Source organism: Conger conger, chromosome 9 (assembly GCF_963514075.1).
Source record: "Conger conger chromosome 9, fConCon1.1, whole genome shotgun sequence".
NCBI classification, from domain to species: Eukaryota; Metazoa; Chordata; class Actinopteri; order Anguilliformes; family Congridae; genus Conger; species Conger conger.
In genome coordinates, this window is record NC_083768.1 from 42160891 (window position 1) to 42177446 (window position 16556).

At 48.7% G+C, this 16556-nt stretch overlaps 1 protein-coding gene across 4 annotated transcripts in view; it reads right to left on the bottom strand.

Annotated features, from left to right (window-relative positions):
* arhgef1a (Rho guanine nucleotide exchange factor (GEF) 1a) overlaps positions 1 to 16556 on the bottom strand; it is a 69707-nt gene that overhangs the window by 20570 nt on the left and 32581 nt on the right. For 2 of the 4 annotated variants that reach the window (XM_061255562.1, XM_061255561.1), the window contains 4 exons: positions 6911 to 7073; positions 3244 to 3311; positions 2872 to 2935; positions 646 to 784 (listed from right to left, as the gene is read on the bottom strand). In XM_061255562.1, coding sequence (XP_061111546.1) covers positions 646 to 784; positions 2872 to 2935; positions 3244 to 3311; positions 6911 to 7073 — 434 coding nt within the window. Of the gene's footprint in view, positions 1 to 645; positions 847 to 2871; positions 2936 to 3243; positions 3312 to 6910; positions 7074 to 9003; positions 9135 to 16556 lie in introns of those variants that run through there. The other 2 variants (XM_061255563.1, XM_061255564.1) reach the window with 2 other exon arrangements.

Below are 16556 nucleotides of genomic sequence, written 5' to 3' on the forward strand. Positions count from 1 at the left end.
CACACCGCACACACAAAAAGCAAGGATCACACACACACACACAGCCAGCAAGGAACACACACACACACACACAAACACACAGACAGGTGCATATACACAAAAATGCATACATACATGCATAAATGCACACACGTGCAAATATGGCCAGAGAGAAAAAGAAAAAAGTAGATATAGATGACACAAAACAACAGGCACAGACAGAAAAAAAAAGAGACACAAAGGCACAATGTTACAATCCAAAAAACTGAAAACCACAGCGTAATGCACACTAATGTATGATGTATGATGTGTCTGGATAAAATGCCACACACACCTACACACACGCACAGATGCACACACAGAACCACACATGCAAACTCACACACACACACACACACACACACACTGCATTATAGCCCAATGATTTCTGTTCTGTGATGTGTTTTCAGTGATTATTACTACTACTATGACTGTAGCATGTAGCATGTAGCGTTTAACTGTTTACAAACACAGCTTCGTCAGCACAGGTGTCCATCAGATTACAGCGCGTTGAGCAAGACTACAGGCCCATTTCTCACCATGGCAACAGGATACAAGCTCCTCCCTGCTAAACCTCGACCAACACATCTCCACACACGCTACCCCGGCCCCTCCCACTGGGCTCACCCTGCGATGTTATTGGTGGAGACGCTCTTGGAGAGGGAGAGGCCCCGGCTGCCCCGGCGGGAGCCCAGCAGGGACTGGCGCAGTGACTGACTCTCTGACGGGTAGATGGCCGAGCTGGGCCTCTCCTTCAGCATGGGGTCTGAGTCAGAGAGGGGAGGAGAGGAGAGGAGTCAGAGCTGGGCCTCTCCTTCAGCATGGGGTCTGAGGAGGGGAGGAGAGGAGTCAGTGCGGGGCGGAGGAGTCAGAGAGGGGAGGAGTCAGTGTGGGGTGGAGGAGTCAGAGAGGGGAGGAGTCAGTGTTGGGAAGAGGAGTCAGAGAGGGGAGGAGTCAGTGTTGGGAAGAGGAGTCAGAGAGGGGAGGAGTCAGTGTGGGGTGGAGGAGTCAGAGAGGGGAGGAGTCACAGTGGGGAGGAGTCAGAGAGGGGAGGACTCAGTGTGGGGCGGAGTCAGAGAAGGGAGGAGTCAGAGTGGGGAGGCAGTGAAAAAGGAGGAGGAGTTAAAGTGGGAGGTGGAGTCAGGCAGGGGGAGGGGTCAGAGATGGGGTGGAGTCAGATGGGGAGGGTTAGTAGTGCAGGGATATTGGGGGGAGGGGGGGGCACCATGGTGGTGTTGTAGATGGGGGGTACAAAAAGACATTAAGAGAGAGATAGAATGGAGGAGAATCTCACTCTCACTTAACTAATGGAGAACAGAGCTGGACAAAAGGAAAAACAAAACACAAAGATTTCATACTGCATAACCCAAAGGCCAGAGATGAATCTGGGTTAAGCTCCCCTTGCCACGTCTGTTTCAACACATGTCCCTGTCATGTATGAAAGCAGTCCGTCACAAATTCCTCAGTACCCATAATTCACCTGCTCTGTCCTTGGCCTGTCGAGATAACCCCTCTCCCTGGGGCATCATATAGAAAAAGAAACTGTAACTCATATCCAGGTCAATTTTAGACACACTGTGGTCACACTGCGGTCACATTGTGGCCCCCTCACCCTCCCTTTAAAATGTGGCCACAGGCTGAAAGGAGCTTTTTAGTGGTCGAGACTAAAATAAGCAAATAGAGCAGAATAACGCCACGACCGTGTTAAATAACCCAGAGTAATGGGGCGGAAACGGTGCACTCAACAGAGACCCGTCTGAGAGAGACCAGCCTCAGGAGACCTGTCTGAGAGAGACCACCCTCAGGACGGCTGTCTGAGAGAGACCAGCCTCAGGAGACCCGTCAGAGAGACCAGCCTCAGGAGACCTGTCTGAGAGAGACCATCCTCAGGAGACCTGTCTGAGAGAGACCACCCTCAGGAGACCCGTCTGAGAGAGACCAGCCTCAGGAGACCTGTCTGAGAGAGACCACCCTCAGGACGGCTGTCTGAGAGAGACCAGCCTCAGGAGACCCGTCAGAGAGACCAGCCTCAGGAGACCTGTCTGAGAGAGACCATCCTCAGGAGACCTGTCTGAGAGAGACCACCCTCAGGAGACCTGTCTGAGAGAGACCACCCTCAGGACGGCTGTCTGAGAGAGACCAGCCTCAGGAGACCTGTCAGAGAGACCAGCCTCAGGAGACCTGTCTGAGAGAGACCATCCTCAGGAGACCTGTCTGAGAGAGACCACCCTCAGGAGACCTGTCTGAGAGAGACCATCCTCAGGAGACCTGTCTGAGAGAGACCAGCCTCAGGAGACCTGTCTGAGAGAGACCAGCCTCAGGAGACCTGTCTGAGAGAGACCACCCTCAGGAGACCCGTCTGAGAGACCAGCCTCAGGACGGTCGTTTGAGAGGGACGTCCCGTGGCCTGGCACACTTCTGCACAGGACTGCTGACTGCGTCTCACTGTTCCCCCCTGTTCGCTGCGTTGGCTCTTTGTGGCCCTCGCAGACTGAGTGGGGGTTGGGGGGGGGGGCATATCTCCGGAATAACTGCACAGCTCAGCATGTTGTTATTACCAAAAGGGTTATCCTCAGATCACGAGGTGCGTAACTCAGGGTTCTGACGGCGCAAAAATGCTTGAAGGTTTGATCGCCAGATAACTGGTTTGGAAGGAGTTTGGCACCATAGAGGGCAGAGGAAACTAATGCGGTCACACATGAAAAATTACAGAAAAACAGACAGACATGCAGGATAGCAGAACTCACTCTTGTTAAAACAGGCACACAGGATAACAAAACTCACTCTTGTTAAAACAGCCACACAGGATAACATAACTCACTTAAAACAGACACACAGGATAACAGAACTCACTCTTGTTACGCAGGGTGACGCCTTGCAATGCCGAATTGTTTCTCACCAGGGCCAGCTTCTGCTGCTGTAAACACACACACACACACGCACACGCACGCGCACCCCACCAATGAGTACCACACCAATATGATACACCAATGCACTGCTTAACACTCAAACTACATTATAATGTACCGGTCTTTGCTAAACAACATGCACTGGGCCACCCCACTGATTTTCTGTCACAGTGACTCAACTTGATTGACAGCGGTGGATACACTATAAACAGCAGTGACTGAGGGACACACAGTGCATTCCATTTTTCACAAGCCGCACCCCCGATCTCTTATACAACCCCCCCCCCCCCCCCACACACCCGCCCCTTTCTCTTACCCTCTGCTTCATTTTGGCGCAGTTTGGCAGTGTGTCCCGGCAACGGTTGTGGATAGTAACATTGCAGGCTGCAAGACAAAGAACACACATGCACACTCAGTCAAAAGTGTATGAAAAGACTATGAAACAACTCAAATTAATTTCATTGGCACCAAGTCAACCATGGGGTCTACAAATTTCCACAAGGAAAGTAACTCACTCTGGGTGCCCAATGAGCACGGACAAGGGGCAGTAGACACAGCCAATCACGTTCCAGAGGATGACAATCATGTGAACCAAAAATTTGAAGAGTAGGTTTCTCTGAATTATTTTTCTAAATTCTAAATCCGTGTTCTAGAACACTGCTTTTAGTTGCCATTAGTGATTGTGACATCAGCATTGGAATGTGCTGTTATGAACACTCTAATCACATATTTGTGACCTCACACGTTAAATGGCTAATATAATAACACAATGTTCTTAGGCGGTAATGTGATCGTGATCCTCCTTCTCAATCCCTGCAGCACAGGGTTACCGGAAACATACAGAATGAACAGCATTACACTGGGCACATTACAGAATTTCACATGCAGATTCAGAGGTAGGTGAGTTGTCTTCTTGGAATCTGAGGAAATATGTGTTTTTATCCTCCTACATGACTCCTACGCCAGTTTGGATGCCTGAACCATCCACCTGAAACAACTGACGGACATGGCAATCCATAGCCTCTGTGAAACAACTAATGGACAAAGCAACCAAAACCCTCCCTGAATTTGGCGGACATTGCAACTGGGAACCTCCCTGAAATTAGGAGACATGGCAACCACAGCCTCTGAGAAACCACTGATGGACGTATGTGTGTGTGCGTGTGTGTGTGTTTCTGTGTGTGTGTGTGTGTGTGCGTGTGTGTGTGTGTGTAAGTGTTGGTCCTGCTGATGAGACACATCCTTGTGCAAGTAGATGAAAGACACTTGTCTTTGCGTGCTCACTTTCATCTCTCCCTCCGTCCCTCTCTCTATCCCTCTCTCTCTTTCTCTCCTTCTTGCATACTGGACAGGAGGGATGCTAATCCAAAGGTGTAAAAGAGACCAGCGCAGGAAACACAGCGTCCAAATCAGACACAGTCATTTTAACACTCAGTCTCACACTCAGTCTCACACTCAGTCTCACACTCAGTCTCACACTCAGTCTCACACTCAGTCTCTCTCCCTGGAGCCTGGCAGGTTTGCTTTGTCCAGTGGAAAAGAGGAAACCACAGGACCACAGCGAATGAGAGACAGAGATAACGCTGACATCACTTCCTGAAAGCTGCTCCTTTTCCCAATATAACACACCACCGCAGAATGAGGAACAGACTACTGTAACTGTGTAAGGCTGTGTATATCTGTTTATGTCTGTGTAAGGCTGTGTAAGTCTGTATGTCTGTGTAAGGCTGTGTAAGTCTGTATGTCTGTGTAAGGCTGTGTAAGTCTGTATGTATGTGTAAGGCTGTGTAAGTCTGTATGTCTGTGTAAGGCTGTGTAAGTCTGTATGTCTGTGTAAGGCTGTGTAAGTCTGTATGTCCATGTAAGGCTGTGTAAGTCTGTGTAAATCTGTATGTCTGTGTAAGTCTGTCTAAGCACACATCCATTTGAGCGTGTGTATTCCTGTGATATTCGGTGTGTGTGCCTGCGCGTGTGTGTATGTGTGTGTCTGTGTGTGTGAGAGAGAGTGTGTGTGTGTTCATTCCAGGGGTATTCTGTGTGTACCTGCATGTGTGTATGCCTGCATGTGTGTGAGAGAGTGTGTGTGTGTTCATTCCAGGGGTATTCTGTGTGTATGTCTGCATGTGTGTGAGAATGAGTGTGTGCCTTACTCTAGAACTGAAAACATTAAGGGACTGTGTATAGAAAGGCTTAATTCCTACAGGGATCACAAAAAAGCTGGCAGCTTGTAACTGTATCTTATATAGTGTTTTCAAATCCAATCTGCTGGAGTACAGAGCCAAAACAACAGAAATTGTGTCACTGTCCCAATAATGTTGCATTTAACTGTCTTTAAAAATGTTATGCTAACATTATGCTTATTTAGCTGGGCATATGGGAATGTGTGAATTCAATTATCTACATTATACATTTTAACTGGGGGTCGTTTCTTTGCCTCAAACGGTTCTGCTGAAGGGGGTTGGAGACTGGCCACTTTCACGGTCTTTACCTTCTCCACTAGCACTGCTTTGTTCCTGCCTGGGATGTGTCGGCACCATGCTGCATACTTCATGCACTGATATATGAAGAACAAATTCACTCACACACACACTCACACACACACACACACACACACCCACACGTACACACGCACACACACACACACTCCCACGCACACACACACGCGCGCACACACCCACACACGCACACACCCACACGTACACACACACACATACACACACACACACGCAGGTGCTGCCATTTATTAAATCTGGCCACAGCCTGTATAATCTCAGGATGTCTGATTACGGCCCACTGTACAAACACAATATGGCTGAGGTAATCTCGGCCATAATCGGCGCCTGGAGAGATAATCCACTGCACACGGACTATCTGTGCTCTGCCTGATCAGGGACGAGGCTCTGTGCTCGGCATAGTTGGTCTGGTCTGATCTGTGATAACAACATGAGACTATATTTTACTGTTTGAAATATGACTGAATAACAAGCATTTGCTTCATATTTCTCCTGCAATGCCCAGACACACATCCACACACAGTAAATTTGTCTATCAAAAGTGAGCTCAACAGAGCTAATCGACAATTTGAATGTGCGTGCTGTGAAGGGTTTATATTTAAAAAAGCAAGAACACTCCGGATATGATCTCTAAATACACTTAGAGAACTGCGCACTAACAAACACACACATACACACACACCCACCCACACACAATACTAAAACACAGTTTAACCCATTCTGCTTCCCTGCAACCGCAAGCTTTAACATTTTCTTTCATTTCGTGACTGAATGAACCATGTGTCATCCATCCCTCTGTCTTTTTTCATTTACCCCTCTCCCTCTCTCCTCCCTCTCTCTTCCATGGAATATCTTCCACCCATCCGGCCGGTCACATGACCCCCAACTCCACCCCCTATCCTCACACCAAAATCATAATTACATCCCCCCCTACCCCCCGTCCCAAAACAACAGCCCCACTAGTTCCTCTCCTGCTGGGGCTGCAGCTGCTGTTTAATTACCCCTGCTGAAATTTGGGAAACCCCCCCCCCCCACTAAAGAGTCTCAACCCGAAAACACAGACTGCATTTCACTCAACACGAGAACTGTGTGTGCTTATGTTCCAGCCCAAAGGTCCACCCTCTCTCTCCCGTTCTGCCACCCACAACGCCTGTGTGTGTGGCAGCAACAGTGAACAGGTACTCATCAGGGCAACTGCAATGCTGCACATTATTCTCTAGTTGGGACACCCACTGTAAAACTGTTTACTCACTAGTGCAGCTGTAAAACAAAACTGTAGTTTATACACTAGTGCTGATGTAAAGCTATATTTTACTCACTAGGGCAGCTGTAAAACTAGTATACTCACTAGGGCAGATGTAAAGCTGTAGTTTACTCACTAGGGCTGATGTAAAGCTGTAGTTTATTCACTAGGGCAGCTGTAAAACTAGTGTACTCACTAGGGCAGATGTAAAGCTGTAGTTTACTCACTAGGGCAGCTGAGGGCCTCTTTGGCGGTGATGCTCTTGTTGCAGGCGGAGCAGAGCGTGGTCCCGGACACGGTCAGGGAGGTGAAGAGATGGCCGTTGCTGTACCTGGCCTCCCTCTCCCTGGCCTCCTTCTCCCTCTCCTTCATTCTCTCCTTCTCTTTATTCTGCGCGGGAGGGAGAAAGAGAGGGGTTAACCACCGAAATCAGCACACGACACGACAGATGGGCACTCCTTACTCAAAACGCGAGCATCGGGTTTCTCTGGGATTTGGGAACTGGAGCGCACATGGCGGTTACCGAAGAGGATTACCGCCGCGGCGCATTTAGCGCTCCAGATAACGCAGAGGTGCGTCCAGCCGCCAGGCGCACCGCCAAACGCGGGAGGTTCAGCGCAGATTAGCGGCTACATCCGCTAACGCAGAGACGCACCGGTGACCGGGCAGGACGGAGCATACACAAACGTTCGCCTCCAGGGTACGGGCAGCTGGAGCGACTCCATTTTGGACCGTAACGGCGCCGACTGTAAGACACTGGCATAGTTAGCGGCCCACAGCAGTTAGCAGCAGCGCTGTGTGCGATAGCGCCAGAGACAGAAGACACGTCTCCACTGCTGGTGGGCGCCAATGCTGGATAACTGAGGGCCACAGGCTTTTAACATTTACTGAAACACCTTTCACCTCTCCATTTAGCTTCCTCCGTAAGTCCAATTTACACCCTATTTGTTTTACCGTGTGCAAGGGAAATGGGATATTCCTCTTTAGAGGGCTTTTGGAAGTTAAAATGGTGGGATTTCTGTCCAATTTCCGTAACTGAAGAAAAAAAAACATCGAATGTAAGGTGAGAACTGACACAGGAGTAGACACAGCCTGTAGTCATAGCAACTAAATTCGACAGCCCTATTCAGCAATACTGCCCTGGATTCGTGTAACATGTCTTCTGCACGGTGAGTTACAACCAAATGCCACCTTTTATTTTCTCTTCTCAAACGCAGTGAGCACAGCGGTAGCCAAAAATCCACGGTGTGAACTGTGGGATAAAAAGCACTGGCATTTACCTGTGCAGTATGCCAAAGATAATGGCGAATAGCTGGATTCAGGTGTCAAAAACTTCTGTTCTAAAGATTCCTGTGATCCAGCTGCTTTAAGTCAGTTTTTCTCTAAAGGTCAAAGGTCCCTCTCCTCCCAAAGGAACACTGTAATTGGACACCCACAGGGTGGGCTAATCCGCACCACTGGGGTTTCCATGGACGCCGTCAGCAGGTTCAGACGGAGCAGAGCGGATATTTCTCCAGTGCACCTTACTGTATCACACCTACAAGAACAGCTGTGTGCCCCACGTAAGAGTGTCTCTCTCTCTCCCTCTCTCTCTCTCCATCTCACCATCTCTTCTTTCCTCCCTCCTACTCCCACTCCCTCTCTCCACCCCCCCCCACTCTTTTGCTGTCTCTGTCTCTCTCTACCTCTCTCTCCATCTCTCCTACTGCTTGATTATAAGAGCGGATTACAGTCACACCATCACAGTAATAATACAGAATGAGAGAGGAGAGGAGAGGAGAGGAGAGGGGGAGGGGTAAGAGGATGAAAATACCTTAATGCCAGAACACTTTGGGAACAAGTCTGAATTTAAAATGACAGCGAAAAACTAAAACTGCAAAAGGGGTATTTTATTTTTTTCCTATTAATGGATGAGTTGGCTTCCTGACTGAGTCTCTGCCGTTGCGTACGTTTGCCGGAAACAAAATGTTTAAAATTCTAGTCAATTCTTTCAAGCGTTCAGTCTTTTGTCTTAGGCGCTTCTTGTGGCAGCTTGTAATAGTTAGCAAACAATGATAATTGAAAACATCTGTCATTGACTTGCTTATTAGCCAATTTCCCCGCCCACTCACGTCTGAAACGAGCCTGACGGCCCCTGCAATTACAGCGCAATTCCAGCAGATCGCAACCAGCCATCGCTATGGAGACACAACAGTCCCAGGCACGTCCCAACGTACCGCGGAGGTACCGTTTCCCCCGAAACATAATTAGGCTACAGCCTCAACAACTAGCATTCAATCAAAAATCGCATCGCAAACTAGCCATCGCGTCACAAACAAACCTTTGCGTAAAACAGCCGAAACAGAGGCCAGGGGTGTGGTTTCCGTGCCAGCCACCAGGTTTCAGTTCCCCCCGCAGGGCTCAGAACCAGTGTGGAAACCGAACAGCCTCCAGAAATCACACTGTTCCACGCAGTTCCACGCAAGAGAGCAAGACATTCTGCACAAACACCCCCAGCTGGTGATGTCATGCACTTTTTACGACTTCACAGCTCGAAAACGCTGATGGCCACAGTTCCAAAAGAAAGCTGCAGGGTCGTCTGAGTGCAATAAATGTGTCAGACCTCCGCTTTGTGACGGGCAGGGTCCACTCCCGGAGATGTCAAAAGGTTAAATAGCCTTTCTGTGCCCTCCATGTTCCTCTCTACACTCATTTCTTATTTATTTAATTTTCTTAATTGCCTTCCTTCTGGCGGGAAGGGGGGGGGGGGGGGTGACATTTAACAACCTGCGCTGCTGACATCCTGTACAGGAAATACACCAAGACGTCTTCCTGTTTCAGAGAAGCCAATGGGGAGGAGGTGTTGGGGGTTTTTTATTTACAAGAGAAAGGAAGAGCAAAGATTACCCAGCGTCAGCAAGAGGGAAATTACTGCACTGTGCACAAAGACTTTGAGTTTTTTTTTTTTTTTTTTTTGTTGAATGTTTGTTTCAAAATTCCAAGCCAGTGTTCTAGAACTCCACTGCTTTCCATTACCAGCAGTCATTGTGACATCAGCATTAGAATGTTCCGTTAACAACATTCTAATCACACATTTGTGATCTCATCCCTGCTGAATAAAAACAGCGCCAGCTAGGTCTTGAAACAGCTGGGAGCTGGCTGACCCGTTCAGACTAGCTCCATACTCGACACGGTTTGACCAGCTGAAGCTGATGTTTTAAAACATTAATTTCACTGTTGGATTTTGCGCCAGGGATACCATAAAGGGTTAATGGATAAGGCTAGGGCATGGAGAAGAAAGGGGAAACCAGATCGGCATCACCTCATCATCACCGCACCCCACGGAGTTCAGCCAGCCAGCAGACACCTCCTCCCCAGCCGATTCAACCTAACCTACACCCCCAGGCCCCGTGCAGCACAATCAAAGCCATATTTAGGTCACCCCATGGGTCACTGAGCCGTGCACACACACACACACACACACAGACACACACACACGTACACCATACAGGCTTCTGAGTTCCGTTTCAGTTCAGCGGGCAGGGACCTTTGTTGGAGCTCAATGTTGGTTCAGTGAGCCCCTCTGAGAGGAGATGGCTTGTTAACGTGTCCCGTCACCGCACCAGAAGGTCTCGCCAACACTCCGTAGACAACACGCGTCATCTCCACGGGAAGCCCGTGGGGTCTGTCACCCACATCCGTTCACCAGAAAGTTATCTGCGCCACAGTAAAGACCGAAAATAAGAAGGCCAGCACACTGATATGCTCCTTACACACCTTTACTCCAGACAACGTTTTCATCATCTTCGTATGTATTAAATGTATTTATTTTTAGACCAGATGAAGATCCACTGGGATGGGAAACGTAGTCTGGAGTAAAGGTGTGCAAGACTTCCTTCTATTCGGCCTTGACCTTTTTTTTTCATTTCTGCGCTTTTCAGCCCAGCACCTTCCTTAACTGGATGAGCGTATGCTGGCCATCTTTAATTTTACAGTAAATACCCATCGCCCATCTTCCCTGAGTGACAGTTTTTTTTCCAGTAATCTGTAAATGGCTGGCCAGTAGGTCCAGGGCCCTGGGTTGCCTTGGAGTGTGAAAATAAAACTGATTGATTGATTGATTGATTGACAGCATCCTGTGAGTCGGTCATGGGGGAGCGCTGAATAGCTGTGTTAAAAAGCCATAAGTTAGACCCCGGGGGATTCTGGGTAAAGTGCAGGCAATGGAGACTCCGGATATGGAATTATGGGAGTGAATTTTTGAAAAAAGCACAAACTTTTAACTGCCCGACTAAACTGTTATCTTATCTCTTTGGCGAGATAGAAACATTTAGCCAGCCAGCAGCGGATTCATTTAAGACAGTCAGGTCTGCTCAACATAACCTAGGAATGTTGGCACCATTGCCGTTCACCTTTTCATGCCTTTCAGTGAAATTTCAGTTACTACATGCCGCGAAATAACAAAGTCAACACTAACCTCCCACTTTGTTTCTTGAAAACCAATTTCACTCATTACCAAAATAACAGTCCAAGACACTTGAGATTACAACGTGTTTTTGTTCTGTTATATTTCCATTCATTTATATAATGTTGTTGTTTATTTGACACGGACAGATACGAATAACATAGGCACATTGCTTAAAACAATAAAACACCATAACATCCGTAGCTCATGCTAATATACGCTAACATGCTAATGAGGGCTTCAGTGTAAAGAGAAGCGCGGAGCGCTAGGGAAGCGCTAACACCGCTAACCGAGGGGGAAACGAAGCGAACGAGAACACAGCTGTAGGCGGGGGAATCCTCCTCGTTACGGGAACAGACTGCGGAAGCTTCTGGAGGTTTAGAGAGAGGGGGGGGGGGGGGGGGGGTTACAGCCTCCCCCTGTCCCAGGCCGCTGAGCTTTGGCTGAGGGACGTTCGCGTTTACACATTGGGGGGGGGGAACGACAGATGGGCGGGGATTATTTAGGAGTCCTCCCGAGTGGCTTGGGGCTCTGGGGGTCCCAGAGAGAGTTTGTGTGACATCTGTAGACTCCGCTGTGCGTGTTACGCTATGAACATTCCCCGTTCAGCCACTGTGTGGGTTACGCTATGAACATTCCCCGTTCAGCCACTGTGTGGGTTACGCTATGAACATTCCCCGTTCAGCCACTGTGTGGGTCACACTATCAACATTCCCCGTTCAGCCACTGTGTGGGTTACGCTATGAACATTCCCCATTCAGCCACTGTGTGGGTTACACTATGAACATTCCCCGTTCAGCCACTGTGTGGGTTACGCTATGAACATTCCCCGTTCAGCCACTGTGTGGGTTACGCTATGAACATACACTATGATCATGGCTAATTTTCCAGCAAGTTTATTGCCTTAACTGTAAACAGTTCAGCCCATGTGAATTGCTGTACTAGATTTCCTATTGCATTTCTGTGTAAGCATTACACCTTGCCAGCCAGCACTGGATGGGCTGCACCCCTATAGCTGGGTTCCTACCAAGATTTCTTCCCATTGCGAAGGACAACGTTTCAGATTTTTCTCCGCAATGGGGAAGTTTTTTTTTACCTTGTGCACTCACTATGCATGGGGTTCGGGCCTGCCTTTTACCCCTTCTGTCACTCCGTAAAGCATCGTTGCCTCAAAAAGCGTCCTACAAATAAAATTCAATTCAATGCAAAGTGCAGAACAGAAATAACCTTTAGCGCGCACAGTCGCAGTAACCGTCCCTATGTGGAGGCTACCGGCAACCGAGGATACAGACGCTGTCAATGAGCGCTGTCGAAACGCGCCGTCGTTAACGCGCTCCGACAGCGGCCTCCGCGCTGAAGCCATCTGCGCGGAGCGCGTCTCAGCTGCAAGGGAGCAGCGCGGCCGCTAAAGGCTAAGCGCTAACGACGCATTAATTAGCCGCTGGGCGACAGCCCCCCCCCCTCCACCGCAGCGTTCTCGCGGCTCTCCCACACGCGGTGAGAGCCAGGCGTGGTGAAGGCCAGGTGCGGTGAAAGCCAGGCGCGGTGAAAGACAGGCGCGGTGAAAGACAGGCGCGGTGAAAGACAGGCGCGGCGCGACGCTGGACGGAACTCGCGGTGAGCGGTTCTCCTCTCGAGGTGGGTCCACGACAGCGCGGTAAACACCGCGGTGAAGCCCCGTGATTTACAGCGCTCACCTGCTCGCCGGCTCTACAGGGAGAGACCGCCGAGAGGCCGCCGTTTTTTTTGCTGTCCACATATTATATGGTTTCTCTGAACTTTGACCCCATTTCTTTTTCATAGATATATTTTTTTTTACCTTTGGTATTTCATTCTCTCACTGCAGCATCCCCTCCCCCAGGGAGTGATATAGGGTCCAAGGTTTATTTATTGATAGTTCTGGACAGACAGCGTTGGGTTGCTGGAAGATGCTTCATAACGGTCATAAAAGTCTAATATTTATGCATTTATGTACTCCTTTTTCCTGGCAAATTCTCTTCCTCCTATTGGTTGAACATGCTGACAGTGTGGCAGAAGACACATTAAATATTTATCCGTCTCTGTTCCAAGTGTTGTCATTATCATGATGAAGATGATGACAAATGTACCTGGCTCTGACATTAATAATATATATCTCTGGAAATGAACCGCAGCACAGGGTGGATTGGCTGCATGTAGCTGTGACTCCCTGCTGAGGTCAGCACAAGTATAGCAGTTATAGGAATGTGTGTGTCCCTGTGGACCAAGACCTGTACATACATTGTGGGGACCACTCTATAAGGAGTCTGGCTGTAGAACTGTAGAACAAGAGGAGTATGGCTGTGTGTGTGTGTGTGTGTGTGTGTGTGTGTGTGTGTGTGTGTAAGCATGTGTGTGTCTGTGTGTCTGTGCGTGTGTGTGTGTGTAAACATATTTGTGTGTGTCTGTGTGTCTGTCTTCATATGCATGGGCGTGTACATGCGTGTGTATGTGCGTATGCACGTGTAAGGTATGTAAGTGTGTGTGTGTGCATGTGTGTGTGCATGTGTGTGTGTAAGCGTGCGTGTGTTTATATACCGTATATGTGTGTGTATGTGTGTGTCTGTATGTGTATGTACAGTATATGTGTGTGTCTGTATGTATATGTGCATGTGTGTGTGTGTCTATGTGTGTCTGTGTGTCTGTATGTGTGTGTGTGTATGTGTGTGTGTGTGTGTGTATGTGTGTGTATGTGAGTGTCTGTGTGTGTCTGTGTGTGTCTGTGTGTGTCTGTGTGTGTCTGTATGTGTGTGTGTGTGTGTATGTGTGTGTGTGTCTGTATGTGTATGTGTGTGTATGTGAGTGTCTGTGTGTGTATGTGTGTGTCTGTGTGTGTACAGTATATGTGTGTGTACGTGTGTGTGTGTCTGTATGTGTATGTACAGTATATGTGTGTGTGTGTGTGTGTGTGTGTGTCTGTATGTGTATGTACAGTATATGTGTGTGTGCGTGTGTGTGTGTCTGTATGTGTATGTACAGTATATGTGTGTGTGTGTGTGTGTGTGTGTGTCTGTATGTGTATGTACAGTATATGTGTGTGTGTGTGTGTATGTGTGTGTCTGTGTGTGTACAGTATATGTGTGTGTGTGTGTGTATGTGTGTGTCTGTGTGTGTACAGTATATGTGTGTGTATGTGTGTGTGTGTCTGTATGTGTATGTACAGTATATGTGTGTGTGTGTGTGTCCCACAGCACAGCGCTCCAGTTCCCTGACCCCGCTCAGACGAGGGGGGTGTTGTGTTGTGTTGGCGTGACCCTGCGCTCAGACAGCTGGGTAATCTGTTCTGTTTACGGTCAACGCCTCCCCCGACCGAACACCTCCTGACCCAGCCTGTCCCCCCCTCTACCCCCACCCCCACCCCCCCCGAAGCCCTACACTGTCATTACACCCCCACCCCTACACACCGGGGCCACCCTACAAAATGGCCGCTTGCTGAAGAGTGATTGACAGAATGGGATTTCGGGGTGCCTGGAGAGGGAGGGGTGGAGGGGGCGGGGGAGGGAGGGGAGGACAGATGGAGACACACATTCAGAGGACACAGCTGCAGGACTGAGTGACAGGATGGAAGAGACAAAAGAAAGGAAGAAAAAAAGGAGAGGAGGGTCACAGAGGGGGTTTAGCGCTGGCTGACGAGACGGCAGAGAGCCCAGAGCGACACAGAGGGAGAGGGGGAGAGAGAGAGAGAGGGAGAGACAGAGAGAAAGGGAGAGAGAGAGACAGAGAGAGAGAGCATGAGAGAGAGCGAGAGAGAGACATAGTGAGAGAGAGTGAGAGAGAGAGAAGAGAGCGAGAGAGAGAGTGAAAGAGAGGGAGAGCGGGGGAGAGAGACAGAGGGGGGAGAGGGTGGGAGAGAGAGAAAGAGAGGAGAGCAAGAGAGAGAGAAAGAGTATGTGTGTCCACCCCTCTGAAACACACGCGTATTTGTGGGTACTCTCTGATTAAGTATCTGTGTTAAATCATTGTTCGTGCACATATCCAGAGTGTGTGCGTACCCTGTGTACAACATGAGAGAGAGAGTAAAAGGGAGGAGATCATGCCACAAACAAAATATGTAAACACCTGTGTGTGTGTGTGTGTGTGTGTGCATGCGTGCGTGCGTCTGTGTGTATTGCATCTCAAAATATTATCTTAGGTCATCTGTGGGAACTCCACCCCACACTATTTTACAAATGAGTAATTTAGCGTCATTTAATTTATTCAGCCTTGCTGCCCCCTTCTTCAGTGTGCGTCTCAGATCTCCATACTGTACCGTACACAACCACAGCTGTCTGCCGGTGAGCCCATCCACACTCATTACCATCAGGAGAAAAGACAGCAACACGACTGCAAACTCAGCCTGACCTGTGTCTGTGTGTGTGTGTGTGTGTGTGTGTGTGTGTGCGTGTGTGTGTGCGTGTGCGTGTGCGTGTGTGCGCGTGCATGCGTGTGCGTGCGCGTGTATTGCGTGCATCACTGAAATCACCACTGCACTGGGAGACATATTGACGAGGGAAGTCCGAGAAATAAGGAGAAGTGACAACACCAAAAATACATGCCACAAATCATAAGGAAAGCATGCCACAAGTCATAAGGAAGCAGTGCCCTAAATCAAAAAGAAACCATGCCCGAAATCAGACTCATCATCAGTTACTTCTGTAGAAGTCAACACTTGTACTTGTATCACTGCTATTTTCCATATTGGGACACACAAGCATTAGATTACATGATATGGAATTATGTTGGTTCGCTAGCAAGCTAATAACACCAGTACATAAAAGACATGGTGGGAAATTGGTGGGAAAATGCTGGCTTTGTACTAGAAGCTGCTGCAGTGTGAATAGGGTTGTTTCACCCCTGAAAAACCAGTCCCATCCTGTACTTTTGATGGCGTTTTTAATCTGAGGACTGGGGTGACGTGTGCAGGTTTGGGCAGATAGAAAAACACCAGCTTTAACCCTTTGTGACATCACAAATACGTGATTAGAATGTTCTAGACTGAGCATTCTAATGCTGACGTCACAACCACTGCGTGCAAGTTCTAGAACACTGACGTAGAAAAAAAAAAAGCATTGTAAGAAACCTCCGTTTTAATGGGTTAATGAGCACAATGCGTTGTGTGGTGGTAACCAGTTGGTACCGAGGGGCAGTTAAGGTCCCAGAAGCTGGGAGGTCATCTGAGGGTGGCAGATTTAGGGAGACACTGGTGGCAGCTTGCGCGTCTGGGCCTCCCTTCTGTTGCCATGGCGAAAAATATCTGCCAACTGCGGCAGGGTCTGTCCCCTGTCCTTTCGAGATAACCGAACCAAGATGAGAGGAACCGATTGACCCTGAAACGCTTGCCAAGCTTTGACTCATTTCTGGAATTGCTGACCAATTTCTGGAATAAAATCCTGTTTTTGATTCAGCTTGTTTGAGGGAAGCCTGGTTGCTGA